Consider the following 12,102-nt stretch of genomic DNA (forward strand, 5'->3'; position numbering starts at 1 on the left):
AAAGCTGATGGCGATTTTTTATCTTTGTCATTATTATGGGTCAGCCTCGTAATAATCGTGGATTATCCCTACTCTGTCTTTCACACTTTAAATTTCCCCTGTGTCTCAAGTTTTCAGAGGTGCAGAAGTGCTCAAAGAGTGGTCTGACTAGAGCATTTTGCCATTTAGAGAAGTATTTATTCGTCGTGTCGGATATTGTTTTGGCTATAAGGCTGGGCCAGCATTCTCCTAATATTGTGATTGCTTCTCTTCAGTGGTTGGAGCATCAAATCTGCTGGGAATCCTAGATCCACACTAGAATGGTTACAGCTCAGAAAGGGGTCTTTCAGGTGTCTGCAGGGGCTCTCCAAAGTTGCCAATTACCTAATGCCACTCCCTGGCCGCCTGCCTGTAACCCTGTGCATTCTTCCCTTTCAGATAATAATGCAATTACCTCTAGAACCTGCCTCCACCACACTCTCAGGGAATGAATTCCAGACCTTAACCACTTGCAGTGCGAAAACGTTCCTCCCCATGTGTTCATTGTTTTTATTGCCAATTAGCTCAAATCCATGCCTTTTTTTTCTCGACCCTTTCACTTTTGAAAGTGTTATATTCTCCATCTACTCTGTCCAGGCCCATAATGATTTTGTGTACCTTTATCAAGTCTCTCAATCTTCTCTTCTTAAGCAAAACTGCCCCAACCTATCCAACCTATGTGTGTAACTGATATTCCTCATCCCTGGAATCATTTTCAGAATTCGTTTTCTGCATTCTCTTCAAAGCAATACTATAGGTGAGGCCGACCCATTGTCCTGTACAACTTTAAAAAAGCATCATTTCATTTGTACTCTATGCCCCTATTGACAAAGCCTAGGATGTCCTGTGTTAAATTAATTGCCCTCTCAACTGCGGCTGCCAGCTTCACATTAGTGCATGTTCACATGAATGCATGATCATGGCACACTATATATTACTTAATACAGTGCATTATACAGATGGATAACAACTGTCAGTCATAGCGTAATCACCTGAAGTATGTGACAAAGTATTTCCAACACTTTTACAGTGTAACACTATAACATTTGGCCGAACATGCTTACAACCTCCCAACCGCCTTCATCTAATCCCATCGATATAGCCCGTTCTTTCCTCTGTATAATTAACCAAGACATGGGGGTAGATATTCAACTGGCTGCTTAGGGATATAAGTGACAGAGCAGTTCAGCGAGAGCTAAACAAAGTCATTCAATTTTCATGTCCATTGAAGCGTGTTCTAATGGCCATTATTTGGAAGGGTCTTCATCCTCAATTTCAAAATATCAAACCAGAGACAACGGAACAAGAATATCAATGCCACAGGCAAAATTGCAAATTTCTTTACATACGTCATGTTTTCCTAGGCGAGATTTGAAAGACTGCATTCCGTTATTTGCGCTGTACAGTCAAATGTCTTTGCTGCCACAACCTTGGCAATGGAGATCCTTGTATAGGGATGGGGCTAATTTGAACAGCAAACATTTCACTTATTGTTCTTCAGTCATGAATTCCGGACAAGCAAAAGGCAAAGATGTAGCTAGCCATTATTAGCATTTTAACTACAGAAGAACTGTAGATTAATTGACGTGTAGTTCCTCCCCATTTTCCCATATTATTTCACGTTATTTCTTACAATATCCCCTTTAGGTGTCTTAAATTGTGATGCACTACATGAATCCCTCACTCAGTTAAATGTGATTTCTGCTATAAGGGCCATGTATGTCAAACTTGATGGTGCTAATATTTTATTGGCATATGTAAAAGCTGCTGTGCCTATTTATTAATTTTAATTAGAAAAACTAATTTACCCAGAGGGTGGGGACGGTCTGGAATGCGCTGCCTGGGAGGGTACTGGAGGCGGGTTGCCTCATATCCTTTAAAAAGTACCTGGATGAGCACTTGGCACTTCATAACATTCAAGGCTATGGGCCAAGTGCTGGTAAATGGGATTAGATAGGTAGGTCAGGTGTTGCTCACCTGTCGGTGCAGATTCGATGGGCCGAAGGTCCTCTTCTGCACTGTGTAATTCTGTGAATGAGTTGATCGCATCATTTGTCTATGTGGGAGTTATTCACCCTTTCTACTTCTTAAAACTAAAGGAATAAAATTCTAGAGGAAAATTAATATGTATTCCTTATTTCACGTTTTTCTAATATATGGTCACCGTGTTCATTAATTTCTTACAGAAATAACTAACAAAGAAAACAACTCCTCTCTCGGATCTATAATAGGCACAGTGATCATAATTCTTGCTGTAATCATTGGGATAACTATATGGGGGATCAGGAAGAAAATAAGCAGGTAAGTCTACTATCAATAAATTTTATGAACATCTTGTTAATATTACCCTATAGAAGTGGCACCCTGAAATTAAACAGATTATTTGCAGAATTAATTTCTATTTCATGTTCTAAATGTCAGAATTTGTAGAATATGGGATGAATTTTACGGCTCCCCAGGAGGCGGGGGGAGGGGTATGTAGAGCTGGGGGTCGGGGTGGTGGGGCTGGGGTGGGGGGGGTGGGGGGGAGGGGGGGTGGTGGGGAGAGGGGAGTGGGTGGGGCTGGAGGGGTGGGTGAGATCTCCCCAACCATGTACCGCCATCGGGTAACTTTACCGAAAGTGGGGCTCAAATTAGCCTGGCTGCCCGTCCCAAACAGCCACACAGACAATTTCCAGAAAAAAGGTGCAATTCAAGGGCAGTTAACGGGCCGTCAGCGGTTTGCCGACGGCGGGTCAACCCCACACCTAATAAAACAGTTGTGTTCTAACTGATTAACTGAACAGTGAATGAATGATCCTGTTCCAATGTCCCTGTTAAGGCTAGGAACATACACTTAATAGGATGATAATAAAGGTCTTTTAAGCAGAGTGACCGAGAAACTGGATAAGGCTCGGCAATGTACAGGGAGATCTCAATGCGCGATCAACCAACACCAGCTTCTTCCGATGCAAGCCTTGAGATGCCTTTTAATTTACATGATGACAGCATGCAGCCCAGCACTGATCTTGCTTTTGAGTGGTTACATGTCCAATATGGGGCGCAGGTGCATGCACTAATTCAAGCCAGCTTGTGCTAATTAAAGTGCTAACTAAGTGCAGACTGTACCCCTTAAAAGAGAGGTGCAGTTTGATGACAGCAGGTACTCAAATTAATTGCAGAAGTGACTTTGACTGGCAAAGATACAGGGATGGCGCAACATGCCAGACAGCAGGCACCAAGGTCCTCTGATGCAGTATTGGTGGCCTTAGTACAGAGGAGAGGAACAGACATGTCCTGTCTCACAGGGGTCCAGGAGGCCCTTCAGATAGACACTGTGAAATCAGTGGGAGCAGATAATCGTGCAGATCAGTACCAGCACTGTGCTTAAGATAGTATATTGCTAAAACTTTGGCTTACTCTGATAGGTTGACTAAGCAACAGTGAACAACAGGAGAAAATAATAGCATTGTGTACAATTTTATTGGGTGTCATAGCTCTTTTCCTTACTCATTTTTTCCCAACACTAAGAAAATCACCCATTTGCGTCATTATGGTCACTAAAGTCGTTCATAGGTATCAGCTAAAATTTGATTTAGTGTTTAAAAATTGCATAAGTTTTTCAGATTTTATATCTTATTTGCCTAGTTCTGCCGGTAGTTGCAATACTTTATCACCTTTCTATTAAACAGCCTTGAAGCTGAAACAAACATAATGTAAAGTGAGGCATTTGAAAATAGTACAAAGAGAAAAATGGTGAAGTGCTTGAAATCAGATGTTCCCTCTCCCTTTGTTTCCACATTCCACTGCCTTTTATTTCTTTGAAATCGAGTTTTCATTATTTGTATGTGCTTTCTCCTTCTTGACATTCATTTATGTTACTTATTTACTAATACGAAGCACCTTTCTTTCAAATTTTGTTTTGAATTTATTGCAACTAAAATATATTAGTGGTACTCTAAATTTTAGAAAAGTGATTGGAACAAAATGGGGGCAATACATATTGCATTAGGCTTAAGATTTAAGCATTAAGTGAACTTTTAAGTGCACTTTTATCTTGCATGCAGCCACTGTAAAATAGCATAGATTTCACATGTCATTGCCATTGTTCCAACGCACTTCTATCGGGTGCAGGAAATTATACAATGAGTAATATTCTAATATGGTTATCAGTTATGAGGACTTCACGATTTTTCTCTTTGTGCTGTTTTCAAAAGTCTCGCTTTACATTATGTTTGTGTTAGCTTTAAGGCTGTTCAATAGATAAGTGGTACAGTATTGTAACTGTATATAATAGATGTATACATATAAACGTATAATATGAAATTTTATTCTGCATTAATGGGTTAACAGTAATTACCTGACTTTCACTCTATGAAATTGTAGCGAGCTTGTTTGTCATCACTAAATAAACAGAAACATCCGCAGTACTAGCAGTGAATTGTGCATAATGTATATACAGTTCTAAGTCACCTGTCAACGTTACTTAATGCATTTAGCCTCAGCAATATGTTTGAACTCTTGTTTGCGAATATCAAATCTATCTTAGAAACACCTGTCTCTGAATTCATGAACTTTTATTTCCAGTCACCAAAATCTACGGGTTTATCATTAACATTTCAATAATATTCTGAGGATATTGACAAATAGAATGCTTGCCTTGGTTATGAATCGTATTTAGTGAATGTAAGTTACAAGATAAAACATTTTGCTCAGAAATCTACAAGACTGTTGTGTAATGTTCATTTAGGGCAAAAGGTGGATCACAACAAAATAATATAAGAGTGGCTTCACCAGGAAACGGTATGTAAAGTAGTTCATTTACAACTCTCTCTACTTTAATTACTCTGATTTTGATATTCTATAAAGTCGTGATCTGCTGCTTTTAATTCATATCTCCGCTCTTAAATCTGAAAATAAAGCACTGACATCAGTAAAAATAATTACTGAAACTGTTGGATAAAAGCCCTCTGTGTTTACAAATGCCCATTACGGGAGGAAGCCTGCGTTTATTGCCTCTTCAGGCCTAGATGTGTCTCCAGTCCCAATCACTTATAAAACTGTTCTCTGATGTGGCCTCGCGAGCCAACTAGGGACTGGCAAAAGATGCCGGCCTAACCAGCCAGCCACGCCCACATTCCGGAAATTAAGTTAATGAAGTTAACCGGCACCCTGGTTGTCTCAATGGGAAATTAACCGCCTACTTCGAAATTCTCCCCAGAAACCTTTTGGACAACCCATGGGGCCAGGTCCGCCGGACCGACGTACGAAAACGTTCCGAGCCCAGATAACGCTGAGGTTGGTACACTTCTTATGGAGTACATGATTCTATTTGCCTCTGTACACCAGTCGGAGTAAAGAGTTTTCAGAGAGGCTGAATCGCGGATTGCTTTTGTTTTTCATTTTTGGGTATATGGAGGGCCGAGACTTGTTGGTCTTCCAGTGCAAAGAGTTACACCAGACCGAGTGTTGCAGACTGGCACATTCCAAAGTCCAGGTCTACGGGCTGAGGGACGCACTGAAGCTTGGGGCAGCCGCCGGAAAGGCACAATGGGGAAAGGCCGCTGTTTAATTCCTTTCAGGCATAGTGCCCAGAGGGGTTGGGAACTATATAGGCTTCCTCTGGCAGTGTGACTCACATTGAATGTATGCAGTGAATGTTACCATAAGACCATTAGACATAGGAGCAGAAATTAGGCTATTTGGCCAATCGAGTCTGCTCCGCCATTCAATCATGGCTGATAAGTTTCTCAACCCAATTCTCCCGCCTTCTCCCCGTAACCTTTGATCCCCTTACCAATCAAGAACCTATCTATCTCGGTCTTAAATACACTCAATGACCTGGCCTCCACAGGCTTCTGTGGCAATGAATTCCATAGATTCACCACTCTCTGGCTAAAGTAGTTTCTCCTCATCTCTGTTCTAAAAGGTCTTCCCTTTACTCTGAGGCTGTGCCCTCGCGTCCTAGTCTCTCCTACTAATGGAAACATCTTCCCCACCTCCACTCTATCCAGACCTTTCAGTATTCTGTAAGTTTCAATCAGATACCCCCTCATCCTTCTAAACTCCATCAAGTATAGACCCAGAGTCCTCAAACGTTCCTCATATGTTAAGCCTTTCATTCCTGGGATCATTCTCCTGAAACTCCTTTGGAACCTCTCCAGGGCCAGCACATCCTCTCTGAGATACGGGCCCAAAATTGCTCACAATACACTAACTATGGTCTGACCAGAGCCTTATAAAGCCTCAGCAGCACATCCCTGCTTTTATATTCTAGTCCTTTCGAAATAAATGCCAACATTGCATTTGCCTTCCTAACTACCGACTCAACCTGCAAGTTAACCTTAAGAGAATCCTGGACTAGGACTCCCAAGTCCCTTTGCACTCCAGACTTCTGAACTCTCTCCCCATTTAGAAAATATTCTATGCCTCTATTCTTCCAACCAAAGTGCACGACCTCACACTTCCCCACCTTGTATTCCATCTGCCACTTCTTTGCCCATTCTCCTAACCTGTCCAAATCCTTCTGCAGCCTCCCCGCATCCGGAATACTACCTGTCCCTCCACCTATCTTTGTATCATCTGCAAACTTAGCCAGGATGCCCTCAGTTCCTTCATTTGGATCATTAATGTATAAAGTGAAAAGTTGTGGTCCCAACACTGACCCCTGCAGAACTCCACTAGTCACCGGCCGCCATCCTGAGAAGGACCCCCTTATCCCCACTCTCTGCCTCCTGCCAGACAGCCAATCTTCTATCCATGCTAGTACCTTGCCTCTAACACCATGGGCTCTTATCTTACTGAGCAGCCTCCTGTGCGGCACCTTGTCAAAGGCCTTCTGGAAGTCCAAGTAGATAACATCCATTGGCTCTCCTTTGTCTAACCTACTCGTTACCTCCTTAAATAATTCTAACAGATTTGTCAGGCATGACCTCCCCTGGATGAAACCATGCTGACTTTGCCCGATTTTACCATGAACTTCCAAGTATTCTGAAATCTCATCCTTAATAATGGACTTTAAAATCTTACCAACGAATGAGGTCAGGCTAATCGGCCTGTAATTTCCTGTCTTTTGCCTCACTCCCTTCTTAAACAGGGGGGTTTACATTAGCGATTTTCCAGTCCTCTGGGACCCTCCCTGATTCTAGTGATTCCTGAAAGATCACCACTAACGCCTCCACTATCTCTTCAGCTAACTCCTTCAGAGTGGATGTAATCCATCTGGTCCAGTTGATTTATGCACCTTCAGACCTTTCAGTTTTCCTAGCACCTTCTCCTTGGTAATGGCCACCATACTCACCTCTGCCCCCCGACTCTCTTGAACTTTGGGGATGTCACTCGTGTCTTCCACTGTGAAGACTGACGCAAAGCATCTATTCAGTTCCTCCGCCATTTCTTTGTTCCCCACTACTACTTCTCCAGCGTCGTTTTCCCAGTCTACCTGTATATTGAAATCCCTCATGATCACTGTAACCTTGCCTTTCTTACACACCATTTCTATCTCCTGGTGTATCTTGTGCCCCACATCCTGACTACTGTTCAGAGGCCAGTACATAACTCCCATTATGGTTTTGTTTTTACCTTTGCATGTATCACAATTGAATTGAACCACCTCAGAGTGCAACATGACCTATGTAGAAAATTCGAACACCATTGCACTTTCCTTAGTGGCTATATTGAAATGTTTTTTAATGCTATTTCCGGTTTTTTATGAATAAAGCTTTTTTGCAAAAAATTGGAATAATAAAACTAACGGTCAATAATATAATTCAGTTGTAAGCTAGGCAACATATTTTAGTCTTGTATACTTGGATAGGAACTCGCCTGAAGGGTACGCTAAGGTTATGGAAGTCAAAGGAACTGAATCTCAGACAGAACATATACGAGACCGCCCATGAGATAAAACTTGTGTTATCCTTTCTCCCAAGAGAATTTTTTCCGTCTACATTTTGAGATGCAACATTTAGAGTTTGTTATTTTCCTCACAAAAAACGGTGCGAAATAAATGAAACCAGCAGCATCAAGAGAATTGTGAAAGTTCTGATATATGGGGAAATATTACGACAAATATTCTGCAGGCAGGCTCGGGCTGTCAATTTGTTTTTCATTTTTGGTCACGCTTTTATGTCAACATTTCACATTCAAGTACATTCTTGATGTCGTGTGTAATGGTCAAGTGCTTATATATTCATGCTTTTCTCATATAACTACAATTACAGAAAGCAGTTGGGAAGTCGCCGGATCGAGACTCATATACGGTAATGATGTAATTATCTTCTAATGTTACTGGAAAAGTTTCAGTTATTGCCACTTCTTCCGAGAACCTGATGGCAGTTACATTGTTATATATGATCAACGGACATGTTGCACAAGATTGGTGACTGGCTGCTGACTTGAATAGTAAACAACTGTTTGGGAACGAGATGGGAGAGAGACAAGATTTTTTTTTTAAAATTGCATTTATTGCTATATAGGCCTGGAGCCACATGTTGGCCAGACCAGGACAGCAGGCCCCCTACCTTAAGGTGCATTAGTCAGCCAGCCGCATTAGCTTCTACACCATTAGACTTTTAATTATTTAATCGCCCGGGTCCCTCAGAGCATTGACGCTGGGTCCCTGAATTACTAGTCCAGCGACAATAACGCTACGCCATTGCGTCCTCCTGTAGGGGATGGTATACAGGATGGGTGTGCCGAATGCCGCAATGCAAGGGAATACGTTTGCAGTGATCTGTTCTTTGATCTCAACATTTTACTATATTTATAAATAAAGGTGGAGAGACTTAAATGTCCAGGTTGGCCCCAGGCCATGAGAGACAGTGAATAGATGAGATGGGAGTTAGAAGTTGCAAAAGTGAGCAAACTTTAGTCGATTGAATTTAATGTGAGCAACGGATGCAAGAAAGATTAACCATGATTTTTTTAATAATGATAATATGCAAGGTAATCTGGAGCGAGAAGTAAATTTCAGCTTTCGAGTAAAAAATTACTAAAACAATTAAACCGGGGCAAAAGCAGCCAATGGGGGTTAGTCGAATTTATCTTAAGGATCTTTGAATGGTCAACCTTGATGTTGATGATATTCCTCAGTGTAGGCTCATAGACGTTTACAGCACCGAAGGAAGCCATTCGGCCCATCGTGTCCGTTCCGGCCCACAAACACCTGACAACACCAATCCCATTTCCCAGCGCTTGGCCCACAGCCCTGGAGGCTATGGCCAAGGTCCAACGAAGCAATGTCCTTCCTCTGAAGGACATTCGTGAATCACGAGGGCGTTTCCAACACTTTGATCGAATTTCTAGAACTTTCATTTTGTCTGGAGCCGACAAACTACCAAGTCCTTGAATTACATATGGAAACCCACTGTTGTGTGCTTTGAACTCACTGCCGCTGCTTTACCCATATTGGAACATAACCATGATAATCGCTTATATTTGAGGGCTTTGCATCCAAACAGCATTTTATGCCAATAAGATTACTAACATTAAGATAAAAGCAAAAAACTGCGGATGCTGGGAATCTGAAACAAAAGCAAAAGTACCAGGAAAAACTCAGCAGGTCTGACAGCATCTGCGGAGAGGAATACAGTGAACGTTTCGACTCCGTATGACTCACTTGGTGAAGAGTCATACGGACTCGGAACGTTAACTCTATTCCTCTCCTCAGATGCTGTCAGATAACTAACATTCTTGGCTAATTTTAACGGGAGTGCGATGAGTGATAGTGAGTTAATCGCAATTTATATGCCCCATTTGAGGGCAAAGGTATGGAACTGCGAACTGAGTTGAACCCGTTCACGTTACATCAATCACAAAAGATAAAATAAAATTGGCCACATTTGCTGCACTAGTGTCTGAATTCACCCCCGGTCACTCCAGTTTAATTGAATTTTACACAGGCTGAGCAACATTTGTAGATTTTATACTCATCTCCTCCCTTTTCACAGCAATTAAACCTGGAAGATCAGTCGATATACTACAGCCTGAGAAAATAGGGTGACGGACAAAAGAAAGCACAAGTCATCAAGCACTGGGTGAAAATTACGTGAAGTATAAAGTGAAGGCAATGCTTTGAATGAACAGTCAAGTTTGATTGTGGACATGCAGACGAAAGGCTGTCAGAATCTTTCCATAAACCCTAGTCATTAGGCGGCAAATTCCATTTGCTTAAGCAGCGTCACATTTGTCATCTTTTATAACACCCCCCACCCAATTTAATTTTATTCGTTCATAGCATGTGGGCATCATCGACGAGGCCAGCATTTATTGCCCATCCCTAATTGCCCTTGTTCAGAGGGCATCTCTAAGAGTCAACCACATTGCTGTGAGCCTGGAGTCACATGTAGACCAGACCAGGTGAGGAAGGCAGATTTCCTTTCCTGAAGGACATTAGCAGAGAAGACGGTTCTTCACAGCAATGGTTTTGTGGTCATGGTCAGTCTTTTAATTCCAGTTGTTTTTTTTTAAATTTAATCACTGAATTCAATTTCGCCATCGGCCGTGGTGGGATTCGAACGCAGTTCCCCAGACCATTACCCAAATCAATTGTCACCTCCTTTCTTGGGCACTTCACTCTATATTAAACATGAGTACAACCAGTTATTATCTCTCAAAACGGAGTGGTATTCCTAGCTAAAACATGACAAGTTGAACATTGCTGATGCATGTTTCTCATTGCTTGCCTAGGCAATAAACCTGTTAGCGTAGCAGCGAAATTTTCTATGCGATGTTCCTGCCAACAAGGAACAGGAGGGATGTAAATACATGCTGTGTGGTAGCCACATCTTTTCTGTTCTCCAACACTTCAGATACTTTAGACACAGATTCGTGCTTTTGAAGGCGATGCAGGGATTGAGTTTCAAGATTCCTTTGGTTAAAATATGGTTAATATTAGGTTTACTTTTCATTGCTGCCGGGACTAGCTAAAACTTGCGCATTCCTATGATCCTGTCTCCTCCACAAGCGTTGTTGTTCGACCTTGTGATTAAAGTAATACAGCGCCACCCTCTCCGTGCGGCTGGGTGCTACTACACAAGCGCTGGGGAAATCTTCAGAGCATCACACAGCCTCAATCAAAAAGGGCAGGAGATCAGTGCAGAGACAGGTTCAGTGTGGGATATAAAGTTGAGCAGGGTTTCAAGGAACTCTGAGGAAGATTTGTAAAGACCTTGATAAAGTTTGAAACTACTTTAGCGACTCCTGAAAACGTTCATCAACTCATCAATTTCTGGCAAAGTGCATGTAAAAATCTGAAACTTTAAATAAAGGTCTGCAAAGTGGTTAACTCTTTATTTTTTTTAAAAAAAAACTGTCCTCTTCCAGCTCTTTCAGAATAATATTGCAGCTCAACAGATAGCTGAAACGAGGAGATGTTGTTACTTCACTTTTGAAGACCTCAATGCAAACCCTCAATGAGATGGAGGTGAAGCGCCTGCAAATTAACGGCAACAAGTAGATAGGATATCAAGAACAGTCAGTGTGTTGGTCTGGGAGGACGTTGTAAAATATGTAAGTGCCAGCCGCACTTTTCATTTCACATGTTCCCACAGTATAGCACATCTGCCAAGTTTTTACCGGCTCATTTAAACCACCTATATCCCTTTGCACAATCTTATTTTCTCCTGCTCACAGCTTACTCCCTCTCTATCTTTCTGTCGCCAGCAAATCTTGCTACAGTATATTCCAACCCTTCATCCAAGTCATTAATACAGACTGTAAACAGTTGAGGCCCCGGCGCTGAACCCCCTGGCATCCCACTAGTTACAGTTTCCCAAATTAAAAATGGCCCATTTATCCTGGCTCTGTTGCCAGTTAGTTCGCCAGCCCTCTACTTCTGCTCCTCTCTCACCCCCAAGATCTTGAGCTCTTACCTTGTGCCGTCAGCTTTCACTTGGCACCATATCAAAGGCATTTTGGAAATCCAAAAACACTGCACCGACTGGTTCTTATTTATCCACCCTGCTTGCTACACCGTCAAAGAGCTCTAATTAGTTTGTCAAATCAAACATGACTTCCCTTACAAAATACCATGTTGACTGGGCATGACTGCATGTGATTTTCCAAATATACTGGGAAAACTCTTTAATATTGCATTGTGGCATTTTT

At 41.9% G+C, this 12,102-nt stretch overlaps 2 protein-coding genes across 2 annotated transcripts in view; both read left to right on the plus strand.

Annotated features, from left to right (window-relative positions):
- LOC144671644 (cell adhesion molecule CEACAM3-like) overlaps positions 1-11,275 on the plus strand; it is a 206,201-nt gene extending 194,926 nt beyond the window's left edge. Inside the window, exons 8-12 of the mRNA XM_078533650.1 lie at positions 2,205-2,319; positions 4,748-4,800; positions 5,219-5,295; positions 8,217-8,255; positions 9,945-11,275. Coding sequence (XP_078389776.1) covers positions 2,205-2,319; positions 4,748-4,800; positions 5,219-5,295; positions 8,217-8,255; positions 9,945-9,992 — 332 coding nt within the window. The 3' untranslated portion in view covers positions 9,993-11,275. The remainder of the gene's footprint in view (positions 1-2,204; positions 2,320-4,747; positions 4,801-5,218; positions 5,296-8,216; positions 8,256-9,944) is intronic.
- The window catches only part of LOC144671645 (uncharacterized), a 261,116-nt gene that overhangs the window by 139,469 nt on the left and 109,545 nt on the right, over positions 1-12,102 (plus strand). The window lies entirely within an intron of this gene.

Source organism: Cetorhinus maximus, chromosome 33, assembly GCF_964194155.1.
Source record: "Cetorhinus maximus chromosome 33, sCetMax3.hap1.1, whole genome shotgun sequence".
Classification (NCBI taxonomy): Eukaryota; Metazoa; Chordata; class Chondrichthyes; order Lamniformes; family Cetorhinidae; genus Cetorhinus; species Cetorhinus maximus.